Genomic DNA, 14,543 nt, shown 5'->3' with positions numbered 1-14,543 from the left:
TTTGCAATCATGCAATTTACTTGCAACTATTTCTCTGTATCACAAAGAATATTCAGAAAGGCCATTCAGTGGCTGCCAAACAACTGAAAGGAGGCTTCTTTTAATCTTTTTCTTTCAACTGGCAAAATGCTTGAGGTTTGTAAGATGAAGGTACAAAAAAATAATAATTTTGTGACACCCTCAAATTCTATGCTTCAAATTCTATGACTCTACAAGTAAAGTAATGAAATGCTCGATACAATTTTTGATTGAGCTCCTCAGAAAATGTGTAACAAAAATCAGCAACACAGTGTTGAAAGACTTCAAGGGGGGGGGGGTCCCCCACAAAAGAATCTGTGGCTGCAATCAACCATCCAAATTCAGTTGCAAATACATGTTTGACAGAAGCAAGCGTGTGGTGGGCCTCTTGCTAAACCTAGAAAAGGCAAGCTGATAGAAGAAACGACATATGGATTGTACACACAATTCACACTTTCATCAAACAAATAGGAACACCCCTTTTTATTTGTACAACGAATCGCAGGAGCGGCAGAATACAAATTGAATAAGTAATGATCAACTCTTGAAGGTGTTCATTAACCAATCACCTCATTAAATAGCAACACAATGGGTTTATATTATAATAAAACTGTTCATTTCCGATATTATGTGTTCTGGAGCAAAGAAACGCGAGGCCAGCAACACATTCATCCTACCCTGGACCACTGTGTCCATCCATGTGAGATTGGCCAAGGGAGAGGCATGAAAACCTTTGATTCAGCTTCACCCGGGAAGAAACACAACCTTGGCAGGTAGCACAGAGCTATTTGCCTACGCAGGTATCAATTTCAAATGATCAATAATCCTGCAAAATGCTGCTTCTATTTTTTAAATGTACAGTCATACCTCATGTTACGCCTGCTTCATGTTATGTTTTTTCAGGTTGCATCCCGCGGCGACCCAGAAGTACCAGAAAGGGTTACTTCCGGGTTTCGCCGCTCGTGCATGTGCAGTAGTGCTAAATCACGCTTTGCACATAAGCGCCAGATCACGCTGCGCACATGTGCAGATATGGCATTTCAGGTTGCGGGCTTTTCATGTTGCGAACAGGACTCCAGAACGGATCCCGTTCGCAACCGGAGGTACCACTGTATGGTGTTTTTTTTTAAAAATTTCTGAAAGAAAAGTGCCCAAGGGCTCCGTAATGGGGGGGGGGGGGGGAATACTTCCAACAATTCCAAACCATGAGGACATAAAATTATTTCAAGATAATATTTTAAACCAAAAGTACAAAAAGAATGACATCAAGCATTTTATACCATTGGAACTTGCGACAAAGGGTAATGCTAAACGATGAAGCTGACCCACTCGGGTCGATTTGTACTCAGAGAAACACAAAAGCCACATGTGAAAATCAGACTTGCAAAAGGTAAATAAGGTTAGTGGCAAAGACTCTCTTCTTTGCACCAAAGTCTTTCAACATTAAAGCTACAGTATAAGAGGGTTTTGGGTGGAGAGAGAATAGATTTAAAATGGGAAATGAACTTTTCGATGAAAGATCAGGATTCTAAAACGAATTGTGACCTCAGCAAACAGATGAACAAATTAAAAACAGAAATACTTGAAACACACCCCCACACCCCCATACACACAAGAGACAAAAGTTGAGAGCACATCAAAGGAAGTGGAAGAAAAGTGTTACCCATAAGTAGCCGCCGTTTCACCCGCTTGTCCACATCAGCTACTGACGTGGCATTGAACTCAGAACTCTCAATTGCAGCCTCATCCTTCTCTAAAACACAAGTAAGGGACAAACATGGAGCAGTTGGTTAATGAAAAGCCCAATTTTCCACTGCTGAAGAAAGTTTCTTAGCCTGGTGCAACCAAAGCCAAGAAGCATGAAAGCACTAAAACCCCATTTAGAGAGTTAATTCCATTTGAAATCCCAGAAATAAATAAAAGTATGCTGGAGGGAAGGAGGGAGTGGAGGAGGGGGGTGGGGAGAAGAAAATGATGATGAAAAACAAAGTAATTAGCCGGCAAACACATATTAAGCTGGTCTCACACCAGCCATAACACAAACACAAAAGAGAAGGTGCCCCAGATCGGTGTTAATTAAGAAATTTAAATGATAAGGTTTTGATTTCAACACATTGTTAGAAAAAGAAAAGGAGGAAAGACAATCGAAGGAGATGCAGGCGGAGAGGTAGGTGGCAGCTTATGAACACAGCTGGCAACAAGGATACTGAACACAGAAGAGAGCTAAAAGAATCCGGTGATGGATGGGCATGGGAACACGACAGCTTTGTGCATGTTGACACAGTGTATCAAAAACAAAAACTGCATGCAAATTTTAAAAACTGTAAAAACAAACACAAATATATATAAAAAAACCAAAACAATTAAGTTGGGCAGTGCTGGTTGCCTGCTTGTCTATGGAACACGACTAGCTAAACATTCAATGCTAGAAAAAAGATGTCACAAGAATAGTCTAGTAATTTTTAGAAGCATGCAGTTAAGCGGGGGCAGGGGGCATTGTTAGCACAGGACATCCTGCAGGTAGGTTCTGATGTCCTTTATACGGAAAGCTCCTATCCAGCATTAGAAGAAGTTAAGTTATGCAATACTTAGAAATATACCTAAACAATCCGTTTGCAAGGATGGGAACAGATGATGAGGTGAATGAAAGGTCTCATACATGGGGGGTGGGGAAGCAATACAGGGAGCAGAGGCTAAGCGATTAAAATAATTTATATGGGATGGAGAATTGCATTTAAAAAGAAAAATACGAAACACAAGTGGGGACTTTTCACATGCAGCAGACATAAAATAAGAGGATAAGTCAAGAAAACAAAGACAAAACGGGTTAGACGAAAGGGTACTTATGTGCCATTGCAGACATTTGCATATTTGCAGCGATGTCCAAGTTACAGACACCACTGAAGTCAGCAAACTGTAGGTAGATAGGAGAAGGAATCAGAAGAAGTGGAGGCAGCTGGCAGGTTTTATTTGTGGTAACACTAAATGGCTGGGTAACAAGATATTGTTCTAAGAAGAAACGAAGTTCTAGATGGGATCAGGCTGCAATAGAGGCTTTGTTTTGAGGTTTTTCATTTTTCTTTTAATATTTTTTCCAATAATTAATGAACATCAGGTATCAGACAAGACAGGCAATCAGGAACCATCACCAGAAAGCAGGAATAAAAATGGAAACAAAACAAAAGTTTAAAAAATATCTAAGAGAAAGGACTACTCAGAAGAAAGAGGAGGGTGGAGGACCCAACGAAAGCAGCAATATGCGACTTAAATTACAGGAACAGAAAATGTAATATAAAGTCATATTATACAATAACTTTGCAGAAAGGGAGGGGTAAAGTACAGTTTCCAACAGTTCAACAGTTTTTCTCTATGCCAGACCAAATAAGCATCGCCCTGAAATCAGAGCATGATCTACTCATTATCACTTCTCTCAGTGAAAACTGTACCAAGATTTCCAACCCTATAATGGCTCTCTAAGGTTTTAATGGTGCTTTCAAAAATAAAAATAGAAGAAACCCAAGAATAACAGCTACATTGTAATCACAATTAGACTGCATTTAATAAACGTACAAGGGGCTAAATCTTTAAGACAAATCTGTTAATTTCATCCAGAGAGCTGATTGTACGGAGCATATGCTTAGCACTGAGGGCTGACTGAAGGGTTTCCTTCCCAGGATCAAGACTTTAGGGTGTCCATAATCAAAGCACGTTAAAAAGACATTTAATTTCATCAGCTCAAAAGACTTCAATCCACATATAAGATCGATGGAATTATACAGTTATCCACAGATGTCAAGATATGTTAGATTCACCACAGACATTCACACACACCTTTAATTAAGGAATAAATATTTTAGCTTTAAAGAGGAAATTAATGACTGCTGATTAAGCTATATAGTGATAGCTTGCTATACAAAATTTGTTGGGAAACATTTATCTAAATTTTGTTCACTTTGTACAATTAGATGTGGATCACGGAAAATGGGACTTCTTTAATGTTTTAGAGTCAAATTTTACTAGTAATTTCTCTTGAGCTCTCTAATTTTCACAATCGTTAAGTCTTGCAATCAAAGGTTAAGACAAATACTTTTACAACTTATCTGACATAATTCTGGAAATGCCAAATCAAATTCAGCCACAACTAAGAAAAATGCTTTTAAATTATATGGATTATGGGCACAATTAATACAAAATCTTTTACTTTGGATAGGGGCTATTTAAACCCATGCTTGATGCTCCCACTGAAATTAACAGCACTTAGAGAGCTTACCTTTTGTTGGATTATGCCCTTTGAGAATGCTTCAGTTTGTTATACAGTATTTCTCTGCTTTGAAACAGACAAAGAACAGAAAAATACAACTAATGAACGCCCCCCCCCATCCCACAAAAACTTAAGTACCATACAGCATGACCATGCCAAAACTGTAAATCTCAGATTTCAGTCAGAAAGTTAGGCACATATTGCCTCCACTAAAATCAGTGGGATGTTAAAGTGTGTATCTGTGACTAGAATTATGTTCCATGAATTTTTAAATTTAAAGGGCTTCTAGATTTTGGTGTAAAATCTAGAGGAAGTGTTAAAACAGCTTCTTATTAACTGAAACAATTGCAGTTCTCCCCCACAAATGCACCATACATTAAAAAAAAGAAAAAAGGTAAATTCTTGGATTCTGTGCTTATAACCACAATAAAACATGTGCAAACGAACATCTCAAAAGAATATAGTCTGCTTCACATGGTGGTGCAAAATTGTCCAAGTGACAACACCATGACAGAAAGCATTCTTTCCATATAATTCTAGCTCTTCTTCCACTCCAGTCACAATCTGTCACGTGTCTGGTCCTCACCAAATCACTTCTTTTTGAAGTTTGAACTCCCTTTCTCACACTGCCCAGATGCCCTGGCTGTATTCATTAATGCTCAGGTTCCAGGATGGAGTTCAGTACAGTCAGCAGCTATTGCATTAATTTTACCATGAATACACTACAAACTGGCTGAAATAATTGCATGCTCCATATGCTTGGGGGGTATTAGAAAAAGTCTCAATTTGAGCAACCACCAGAACCACGTGGGAAGTCACCCACACAAATGGATTCAGGTGATGAATTCTGGTTGCACGGTTGTAATATGAATAGGTAGCTATATAGGTCATGGCATGTTTGAACAGGTATTTTAAACATAAAATAATGACTTTAGCTATCACTTTCTCCCAGTGAAACCATTACTAAAAACTTCTATCGCAATGAGCATCATTTACACTCCTGAATTTTTAAAAGGGGCAAAATGTAATACTGTGGATAGCAGAACTGTCCAGATAAAAACTTCTGGTTCGTGTTTCCTCTATATGAACAGCCAGTGTAAGAGATTGCAGCTGCTTTTTTCCAACATCCAATAGTATACAAAATACCAGGGAAGAATACACATATATGGGTTTGTGTACACATGCACACACATTAAAAAGTGATAAATCCTTAACCAACAAATGTATTATAGCTTTCAAATGCTGCCTTCTATCACTTTTACAAATTTAAACTTATTAGATAAGATCAGGAGTTTATGACCCATTCTTTTAAGCAGCATTTCAATTCCACACACATAATTGTACAATTCAGAGGGAGGGTACTTACCAATACACGTTCGGCCGTCCGAGTGTAGGGCATACTTTTGATGACAACCGCACACAGGTCCCGTATCTGTGTCATCACACGTGTGTTGGCAGCCTCCATTTCCATAGTTACAGGTTACTAGTTATTCCCCCAAAAATGTGTGTGTATATATATGTATGAATAAAACAACAGTGAAACCAATTAGTTTTGAGGAGTTCTAGGCACACAAAATAAGTTCAAGTTGTTGTTGTTTTAAAAAAGCAATACACATGAAAACAAAATAGTTATTTCCAAAATCTCCTACCCTTGGTAAGCAGCGACATTCCAAGCAGCCGGTAGCCCTGTGCAGAGGGTCAAAGTGTGTCGCGTGCACAAGTGGGAGCAAGCAGATCAGGATTGCGCCCACCAGTCCATCCCTTGCCATGGTAAACCTCCACATGTTCAAAGTTTCTATGTGCAAAAGCCCCAACTCATACAGGTTCCGAACATCTGGTCCATGCCCATTATTGTTCTAGGTTACAGGCTGCACATCTGGAACACAAGCATGTAGGTCCCTTCCAGAAAGGAGCCTGAATGCAGAAAGGTTGTGTCCAGTAAGGGATCTGCAAACCCCCCCCCGCCCCCCTCCAGCTAGACACTCTGATTGTCTGCACTGGGCTACCGTTACTCCGAGGCCATCACACTTTTCCATGATTCATTTCCATTAATAATTTTCAATACAGCACAGGGGGGCGGGGAAAATCCCCAGATTTTCCTGTCCTGGGGAAGGTGTTGCTCTTTTCCAGCAGTGACTTAACCTATAGCTTCAGAAATCAGTGCTCTAGAGCAGTGTTTCCCAACCTTTTTTGGGCAAAGGCACACTTGTTTCATGAAAAAAATCTCAAGGCACACCACCATTAGAAAATGTTTAAAAAATTAACTCTGTGCCTATATTGACTACCCTATTTTTCGCCCTATAGGACGCACCGGCCCATAGGACGTACCTAGATTTTGGGGGGGGGGGGAAATAAAGGGAAAAAAATTATTCCCCCCCCAGACGCGGGGCTGGGGCGGGAGAAGCCCGAGCTTCCCCCGACCCCAGCCCCCAGAATGGGAGCCAGAGTGGCTCCCGGAGCTTGCGGGACTGGGGGTGGGGGAAGCCCGAGCTTCCCCCGCCCCCAGCCCCCAGAAAGGGTCCGAGAGCGATGGCAAAGGTGAGCGCACCTTCGCCATCACTCCCAGAGCTTGCGGGGCTGGGGGCGGGGGAAGCCGGAGCTTCTCCCGTCCCCAGCCCGCAGAGCAGGTCGGAGAGCGATGGCGAAGGTGTGCGCACCTTCGCCATCGCTCTGGGACCTTGCGCGGGCTGGGGGCGGGGGAAGCCGGAGCTTCTCCCGTCCCCAGCCCGCAGAGCAGGTCGGAGAGCGATGGCGAAGGTGTGCGCACCTTCGCCATCGCTCTGGGACCTTGCGCGGGCTGGGGGCGGGGGAAGCCGGAGCTTCCCCCCTCCCCAGCCCCCCGAACAGGTCAGAGAGCGATGGCGATGGTGTGCGCACGTTCGCCATCGCTCTCGGGGCTTGGGAGGCTGCGGGCGGGGGAAGCTGGAGCTTCCCCCGACCCCAGCCCCCCGAACGGGTTGGAGAGCGATGGCAAAGGTGCGCGCAGCTTTGGCATCGCTCTGGGAGCTTGCACGGCTGGGGGGATAGCTTCCTTAAGCCTGGAGAGCAAGAGGGGTCGGTGCGCACCGACCCCTCTCGCTCTCCAGGCTTCAGCGAAAGCCTGCATTCGCGGCGATGGGATGTGGGAGGGAGCTCGCTCGCCGCCCCGCGTGTGCTCGCCGCCGGCACCCCGCCTCTCGCCGCCCGACTCGCCCGCCTCCCTCCCACGGCACACTAGGCAACGTCTCACGGCACACTAGTGTGCCGCGGAACACCGGTTGGGAAACACTGCTCTAGAGCACAGTAGAAAAATAGCCCAGATTTGAAATTTGTTTCTATTGTTAGTTCTTCAGAATATGAAAGCTTTTAAAAACCAATGAGGCAGTGTTAACTAACTAACTAACGAAGGAACAAAGGAAATAACTAACTAACTAACTAACTAACTGGGGCAGTTAACTTTACCACCACCAGACCTCTTCCTTTTATGGTTTGATGACCCCACCTATGGTTATTTAGCAACTTCCAAATTTGAGTGAGCGAAGTTTGTGCATTTACACCTTTTCCTGCAACACCCAAGTGACTATCTGAGAGGAGAGTTTCTTGTGGTTGCCAGAATGCATGGCCTGTGGCAACAGAATGTGCTGTCTTTGTACGCCATGCCTTTTTGCTACCACGACATGCATGAGCTAGAGAAAATGGCGAAGTAGAGTTTTCAGGTGTAAGCTGCTTCAGGTGTAAGCTCCCTAGGTATCTTTATTCTCTGCCTCAAACCCACACACGTCTGTGATGACGGGAAAATAATACCATTTGAAGGGGGTTCTGTGAGGTTTACTCAGAAATTGCATGTAGAAAACTGAGCACTTAGAAAAAGTGCGCCCTATACAAAGCACTTCTGACACTTAAATAGCTTAGAAAAATCACAGCCTTAATTGTTATAAATAATGCATTGCTTTCCGCACTCAAATCAGTTAACATATGTGTTTATATAGCTTACTTTTATCAATAGGAATATAGTTTATTGAAAATCTATCAGTCCACCTAGCTTTTGCTGCGAATGTCTAAAATTTGGCAAATAAGTAGGACAAAACGCTACACTGGATTGGAACAGGAGGGCTCCTGTTTATGGTTCTAGCTGCTGGATGGCTTTGAGACATTTTTATTGCCTAGGCTTTTTATGTTTTGTACTTCTGGGAAAACTGAGGTCTCCCAAGGATGTTGATACCCACTTGTTTCTCAGTGGCAATGTTTTGGCTCCAAATTTGTCATCACATACTTCCTAAGAGATATTAGCGGGAGTAAGGGCAACATGCACGTGAGACTGCTGACAATCTTTGATGGGTCTGAGTGTCTGAAAATGTTTATTTCCCCATCTACTTATGGTTGGATACAAACTATTGAATGCTAACTATTATGTTTAGGTGACTGTATATCACCCAGTGCATCTTTGGACATTAGCAATATTGTTTTAGGTCTGTCAGCTACCATAAGAATGTGCATTCAGTGAATTTTGGACATTGTACTGTAACATATTTTCAGGGTTTGGTGTGCGCACACTGCTTATTAGATGGAAGGAGCTGGCCAGGGCAGCACCTTTCCCAATGATAGCCACAGCAGGGACCCACACCCCACACCTTTGCCATCCTTGCATCATGGGTTTCAAGATGATGGGAAACATAGGAACTTGGTTTGTCAGGAAGCAGAGGCCTCTAAGGACCCCATGTCCTGATCCATTTTTGACCAAAGGTTTGATGGTCTAAGTCTAAGATAATCCAAAATGGACAGGCTTCCCAAATCCTGATTTAAAATCAAGGTTTGACAGTGTCCGCTGCCCTCTCTGCTATCCCATTTTTGAAATAGATTAGGCTTAGAGATTATGATTATCCCAGAGACCATCTACTTAATTACAGCTAGGTGAGAACTTGAAGTCAGGTATTCAGAATAATATCCAAAACTCAATCTACTGGATCTCCTATCTGTGCCTCCATCACAACAGATTCAGAGGAGGGGGGTCACACAGGAGCTGCTTACAAACCTAATGTGTTGCAGCCACATGTTGGGTCCAGCCATATGGTTAAGCCCAACAATACCTTTATTCCATGTTGAAAGATTCTCAAGTGGCTGCAGAGGTTGGTAATACTGGGCCCCTGTGGTATATTGGACCATTGGATTTAGCTGTGTGAAACCAAGGTTCAAATCCTTATCTGGCTATGGCTTTGGGCAAGTCTCCACCTCTTGGTATATCTGCCAGGCCACATACATTATTATAATGCATCTTCATGCATTTGCATTAGTCTATTAGTTCCAACTCCTGTACTGAAGGCACGAAGGAGGACAATTCCAGGAAGAAAGAGAAGTGGGAAGAACCTAAAGAAATCGGTGTGGCTGCATGTACAGTGGTGCCTCGCAAGACGAAAAGAATCCGTTCCGCGAGTCTCTTCGTCTTGCGGTTTTTTCGTCTTGCGAAGCAAGCCCATTAGCGGCTTAGCGGCTTAGCACTATTAGCAGCTTAGCGGATCAGCTGATAAGCGGTTTAGCGGATCAGCTGTTAAGCGGCTTAGCGGATCAGCTGTTAAGCGGCTTAGCGGATCAGCTGATAAGCGGCTTAGCGGATCAGCTGTTAAGCGCCTTAGCGGCTTAGGATCAGCTGATAAGCGGCTTAGTGGCTTGGGAAAAGGGGGGGGGAACCCGCAGGAACTCGCAAGACATTTTCGTCTTGCGAAGCAAGCGCATAGGAAATTCGTTTTGCGAAGCACCTCCAAAACGGAAAACCCTTTCGTCTAGCGGGTTTTCCGTCTTGCGAGGCATTCGTCTTGCGGGGCACCACTGTATAAGAAACAGAAGAAAGGCAAAATCACGAAGGAAGAGTATACACGAGTAGCCAACAGTTACAAGAAGAAGGCCAGGCAGGCCAAAGCTTAGGTTTGCAAGAGAGGTTAAAAATATAAATAAAAAAAAGGGTTTTTTTGGTAATGCTTGAAGCAAGAGGAAGAACAAGAAAGTAGTAGGTCCCTTGCGTGCAGAAGATGGAGAAATGCTATTGGGGGACAGAGAGAAGGTGGAATGCCTCAACACCCACTTTGCTTCTGTCTTCACCCAAAAGGAAAGCAGTGCTCAACCTGGTGATAACAGAATAAGTGATGCAAGGAGGGAGGTGAAGCCCATGACAGGAGAAGAGGTGGTAAGGGAACACCCAGGGTCTGATCAGCTACACCCAAGGGTACTAAAGGAGCTTGCGGATGTAATATCAGAGCCTTTGTCTATAATATCTGAGAATTATTGGAGAACAGATGAGGTCTCTGCAGACTGGAGGCAGGCAAATGTTTTCCCCATCTTCAAAAGGGAAAAAGAAGAAGATCCAGGTAACTACCAACTGGTCTGCTTGATGTCAATACCAGGTAAGGTCCTAGAACTTAGAAAAGGATGCTGGGATTACTAAAACACAGCATGGGTTTCTCCAAAACAAGTGATGCCAAAGAAATCTCACCCCCCCCCCGATAAAGTCTTGGTGGATCAAAGGAAATCTGTGGACGTAGTGTATCTTGATTTCAGTAAGGCTTTTGACCCAGACCCCATGATATTCTTGCAGAGAAGCTGGTAAAATGTGGGCTGGATGATATTAACTGTTAGGTGGATTTGTAGCTGGTTGACTGACTGAACCCAGAATGTTCACTAATCATTCCTTGTCAGCCTGTAAAAAAAGTGACAAGTGGGATGCCACGGGATTCTGTCCTGGGCCCGTTGTTGTTCAACGTCTTTATAAACGACTTGGATGAAGTTACTGGTGGGATGCTCAGCGAATTTGCAGATGACACCAAACTGGGAAGGTTTGCCAATGCCACAGAAGACAGAAATGGGCCCAAACTAACAACATGAATTCCAATAGGGACAAATGTAAGGTTGTGCATCTAAGCAGGAATAACCAGATGCACAAATATAAGATGGGGAAGACCTAGCTTGCCAGTGGTACGTGTGAATGTACTAGATACTTAGTAGAGCACAAGCTTAACATGAGTCAACCTCGTGATGCAGCAGGAAAAAAAGGTAAGGCTATGATAGGCTGCATCAGAAATAGTTTCTCAATCAAGGTTAGTAATAGTACTGATCTATTCTGCCTTGGTCAGACCACACCCGGAGTCCTGTGTCCAGTTCTGGGTACCACAATTTAAGAAGGTTATTGACAAGCTGGAATGTGTACAAAAGAGGGCAACCAAGATGATCACGGGCCTGGAAACCAAGCCTTATGAGGAACAGTTCAGGGAATTTGGTATGTTTAGCCTAGAGGAGACTTAGAGAGATATGGTAGCCATCTTCAAATATTTAAAGGACTGCCACATGGAAGATGAAACAAGCCTGTTTTCTACTGCTCTGGAGGCTAGGACCCAAACCAATGGATTAAAGCTAAAAGAAAGGAGATTCCAACTAAACATCAGGAAGAACTTTCTGACTGTAAGAGTTGTTCAGCAGTGGAACCAACTCCCAAGAGACTCTTTCCTTGGAGGTTTTCAAGCAGAGGTTGGATGGCCACCTGTTATGTGCGATCTAGTTGAGTTTCCTGCATTGCAGGGGGGTTCAACTAGATGACCCTTGGGGTCCCTCCAACTCTACAATTCTATGATTCTAGATCTCCAGTAATGCAGAAATTCCAGACTCTTTGCAGGTGCAGGTTTTCTCATCACTGCAGTGGGGAAAACGATGTTTGTGTTGCCTCTCCCCACCTCAAAACTCTTTAAGAAACAGCTGCTAAGGACAGGATCTGGAATCCTAATACAGTCAATTGATAGAAAAATTCTCCATGTCCATCACATATATGCTCCAGTTCCATGGCAATAAAACACACCATGGTGAATGTTTCTCAGGGCTCACCCTATTCAATTCACTATATCAGAGCTTTCCAAACTTTTCATGTTGGTGACACAGTAATTCAGTTTTACTAGCAAACTGGAGTTTAAACTAATCCCTTATAAGAAATATGGACATATGCATAAACTGCAATAACAAAATGAATGGAGACACACCTACACACTGCAGCCAACAAACTAACGTGTCACAACACAACAGTTTGGAAAGCTCTGCACTATATGTCTGTGAGTTCCATGTTGGGTCTATCAACCACAGTTCCAGTTATGCCACCTAAACTTGAATGCAATGTGCATACATGAGGGAATGAAGAACCTCTGCAAAGCCTTCGGGCTGCACTGTGGAGACTGAGGAACCTGGTGACCGGGTGACTGAAAAAGTAGCAAAGTGGGTCAACCAGGGTCAGATAACCAATGTTTTTAGTTAAATTTCTTATGGGGTCTGCATAACTCCTGCACCAATATTCAAAGGGGAGCCAGGTTATTAGACAGACTGATGCACAGAATTTCCCTAATAGTGTTCATCCATTCCTACTTCATTTTTACTAAAAACAACAACCCTCAAATGGCAATCTGAAACAACTTCCTCCGCTATTTATCAGTTCTATTTAACACCAGAGAATTAAGAAATGGATACAAATTTCTTCACCCATCCAATCAAAATATGGTTGTTAAATACATCAAATAATTCCATACATGCTGCCTCTGATTACGAGATGGGCAGGAAATACTTAACCCAAACCCACAGGTCAATGAAATGAAATGGATTCCTTGATTTTCATAAAACAACAGCAATGTGGAAATTAAGGCATGTTGGGTAGTTAAGATTTAGTCTGCATCTACCTACATTTGCAGTCCTTCTGGTTTTTGGCAAGTTCAAAGCCAGGCCTACATTCACAGGCAACCCCACCTTTGGGTGTCTCTCGGCAGATATGTGCGCACCCATGATCTTTGTTCATACAGTTCATACCCTCTGGAGAAAGAGAAAGAGAAAGAAAATGCACAAATTCTGAAAACAATCCAGATGACAACAAATTCTATACATATTTATTGCAGAAATACCCCTTGCACTGAGGGGAGCTCATTTCGGCTTTTACAAGTTATAATAATAATAATAATAATAATAATAATAATAATAATAATAATAATAATAATAATTTATTATTTATACCCCACCCATCTGGCTGAGTTTCCCCAGCTACTCTGGACGGCTCCCAATCAAATGTTAAAAACAATACAGAATTAAATGTTAAAAACTTCCCTGAACAGGGCTGCCTTCAGATGTCTTTTAAAGATAGGATAGATACTTATTTCCTTCACATCTGAAGGGAGGGTGTTCCATGGGGTGGGCGCCACTACCGAGAAGGCCCTCTGCCTGGTTCCCTGTAGCTTTGCTTCTCGCAATGAGGGAACCGCCAGAAGGCCCTCGGCGCTGGACCTCAGCGTCCGGGCAGAATGATGGGGGTGGAGACGCTCCTTCAGGTATACTGGACCGAGGCCGTTTAGTGCTTTAAAGGTCAGCACCAACACTTTGAATTGTGCTCGGAAACGTACTGGGAGCCAATGCTGATCTCTCAGGACCGATGTTATGTGGTCCCGGTGGCCACTCCCAGTCACCAGTCTAGCTGCCGCATTCTGGATTAATTGCAATTTCCGGGTCACCTTCAAAGATAGCCCCACGTAGAGCGCATTGAAGTCCAAGCGGGAGATAACCAGAGCATGCACCACTCTGGCGAGGCAGTCCGTGGGCAGATAGGGTCTTTGCCTGTGTACCAGGTGGAGCTGGTAGACAGCCGCCCTGGACACAGATTTGACCTGTGCCTCCATGGACAGCTGTGAGTCCAGAATGACTCCCAGGCTGCGCACCTGGTCCTTCAGGGGCACAGTTACCCCATTCAGGACCAGGGAATCCTCCACACCCGCCTGCCCCCTGTCCCCCCCAAACAGTACTTCTGTCTTGTCAGGATTCAACCTCAATCTGTTAGCCGCCATCCATCAAGCTACTGCTTGAAACATGCAAAATCAGACTAGAGACCACAGTGGGACATAAAAGATAACCAGGTGTACTATACAGAGCCTTTATGTTCCCATTCCTAGTTGTGCTAGGAAGACGGGACTGATGTGAATCACAAATAATGAGAACTGTTTACGGAATAACTGGAGCAAAATTAAGCCGGGGGTTGAACTGTAAGATGCCGGAAATGAACCAGAGGAACAAATCTTATTTCTTACCTGCTGCTGCTTCTTCCTTCTTCCTGAATTAGTTACACGGACAGTCCCACTTAATCAGGGACCTGTGGGTGGGTGATGCCATAATGCTATAAAGCCAATTAGATTTGGCTGCATCAGGGGGTCTCCAACCAGGTGCCCAGGTCTAGTGGTGCCCCTGAGCAGGTACTCCAGACTCTTCCTGTTTCTTTATATAAAAA

The 14,543-nt window shown here is 43.5% G+C and overlaps 1 protein-coding gene across 6 annotated transcripts in view; it reads right to left on the bottom strand.

Annotated features, from left to right (window-relative positions):
• SCUBE1 (signal peptide, CUB domain and EGF like domain containing 1) overlaps window positions 1–14,543 on the bottom strand; it is a 193,241-nt gene that overhangs the window by 81,773 nt on the left and 96,925 nt on the right. For 5 of the 6 annotated variants that reach the window (XM_083503331.1, XM_083503336.1, XM_083503333.1 and 2 more), the window contains 3 exons: window positions 12,962–13,087; window positions 5,646–5,762; window positions 1,682–1,771 (listed from right to left, as the gene is read on the bottom strand). In XM_083503331.1, the coding sequence (XP_083359457.1) occupies window positions 1,682–1,771; window positions 5,646–5,762; window positions 12,962–13,087 (333 nt within the window). The remainder of the gene's footprint in view (window positions 1–1,681; window positions 1,772–5,645; window positions 5,763–12,961; window positions 13,088–14,543) is intronic. The other variant, XM_083503332.1, reaches the window with a different exon arrangement.

This window comes from Podarcis liolepis (assembly GCF_965112155.1).
Source record: "Podarcis liolepis genome assembly, chromosome: 5".
Classification (NCBI taxonomy): Eukaryota; Metazoa; Chordata; class Lepidosauria; order Squamata; family Lacertidae; genus Podarcis; species Podarcis liolepis.
This window is presented reverse-complemented; position numbering and strand designations above follow the sequence as displayed.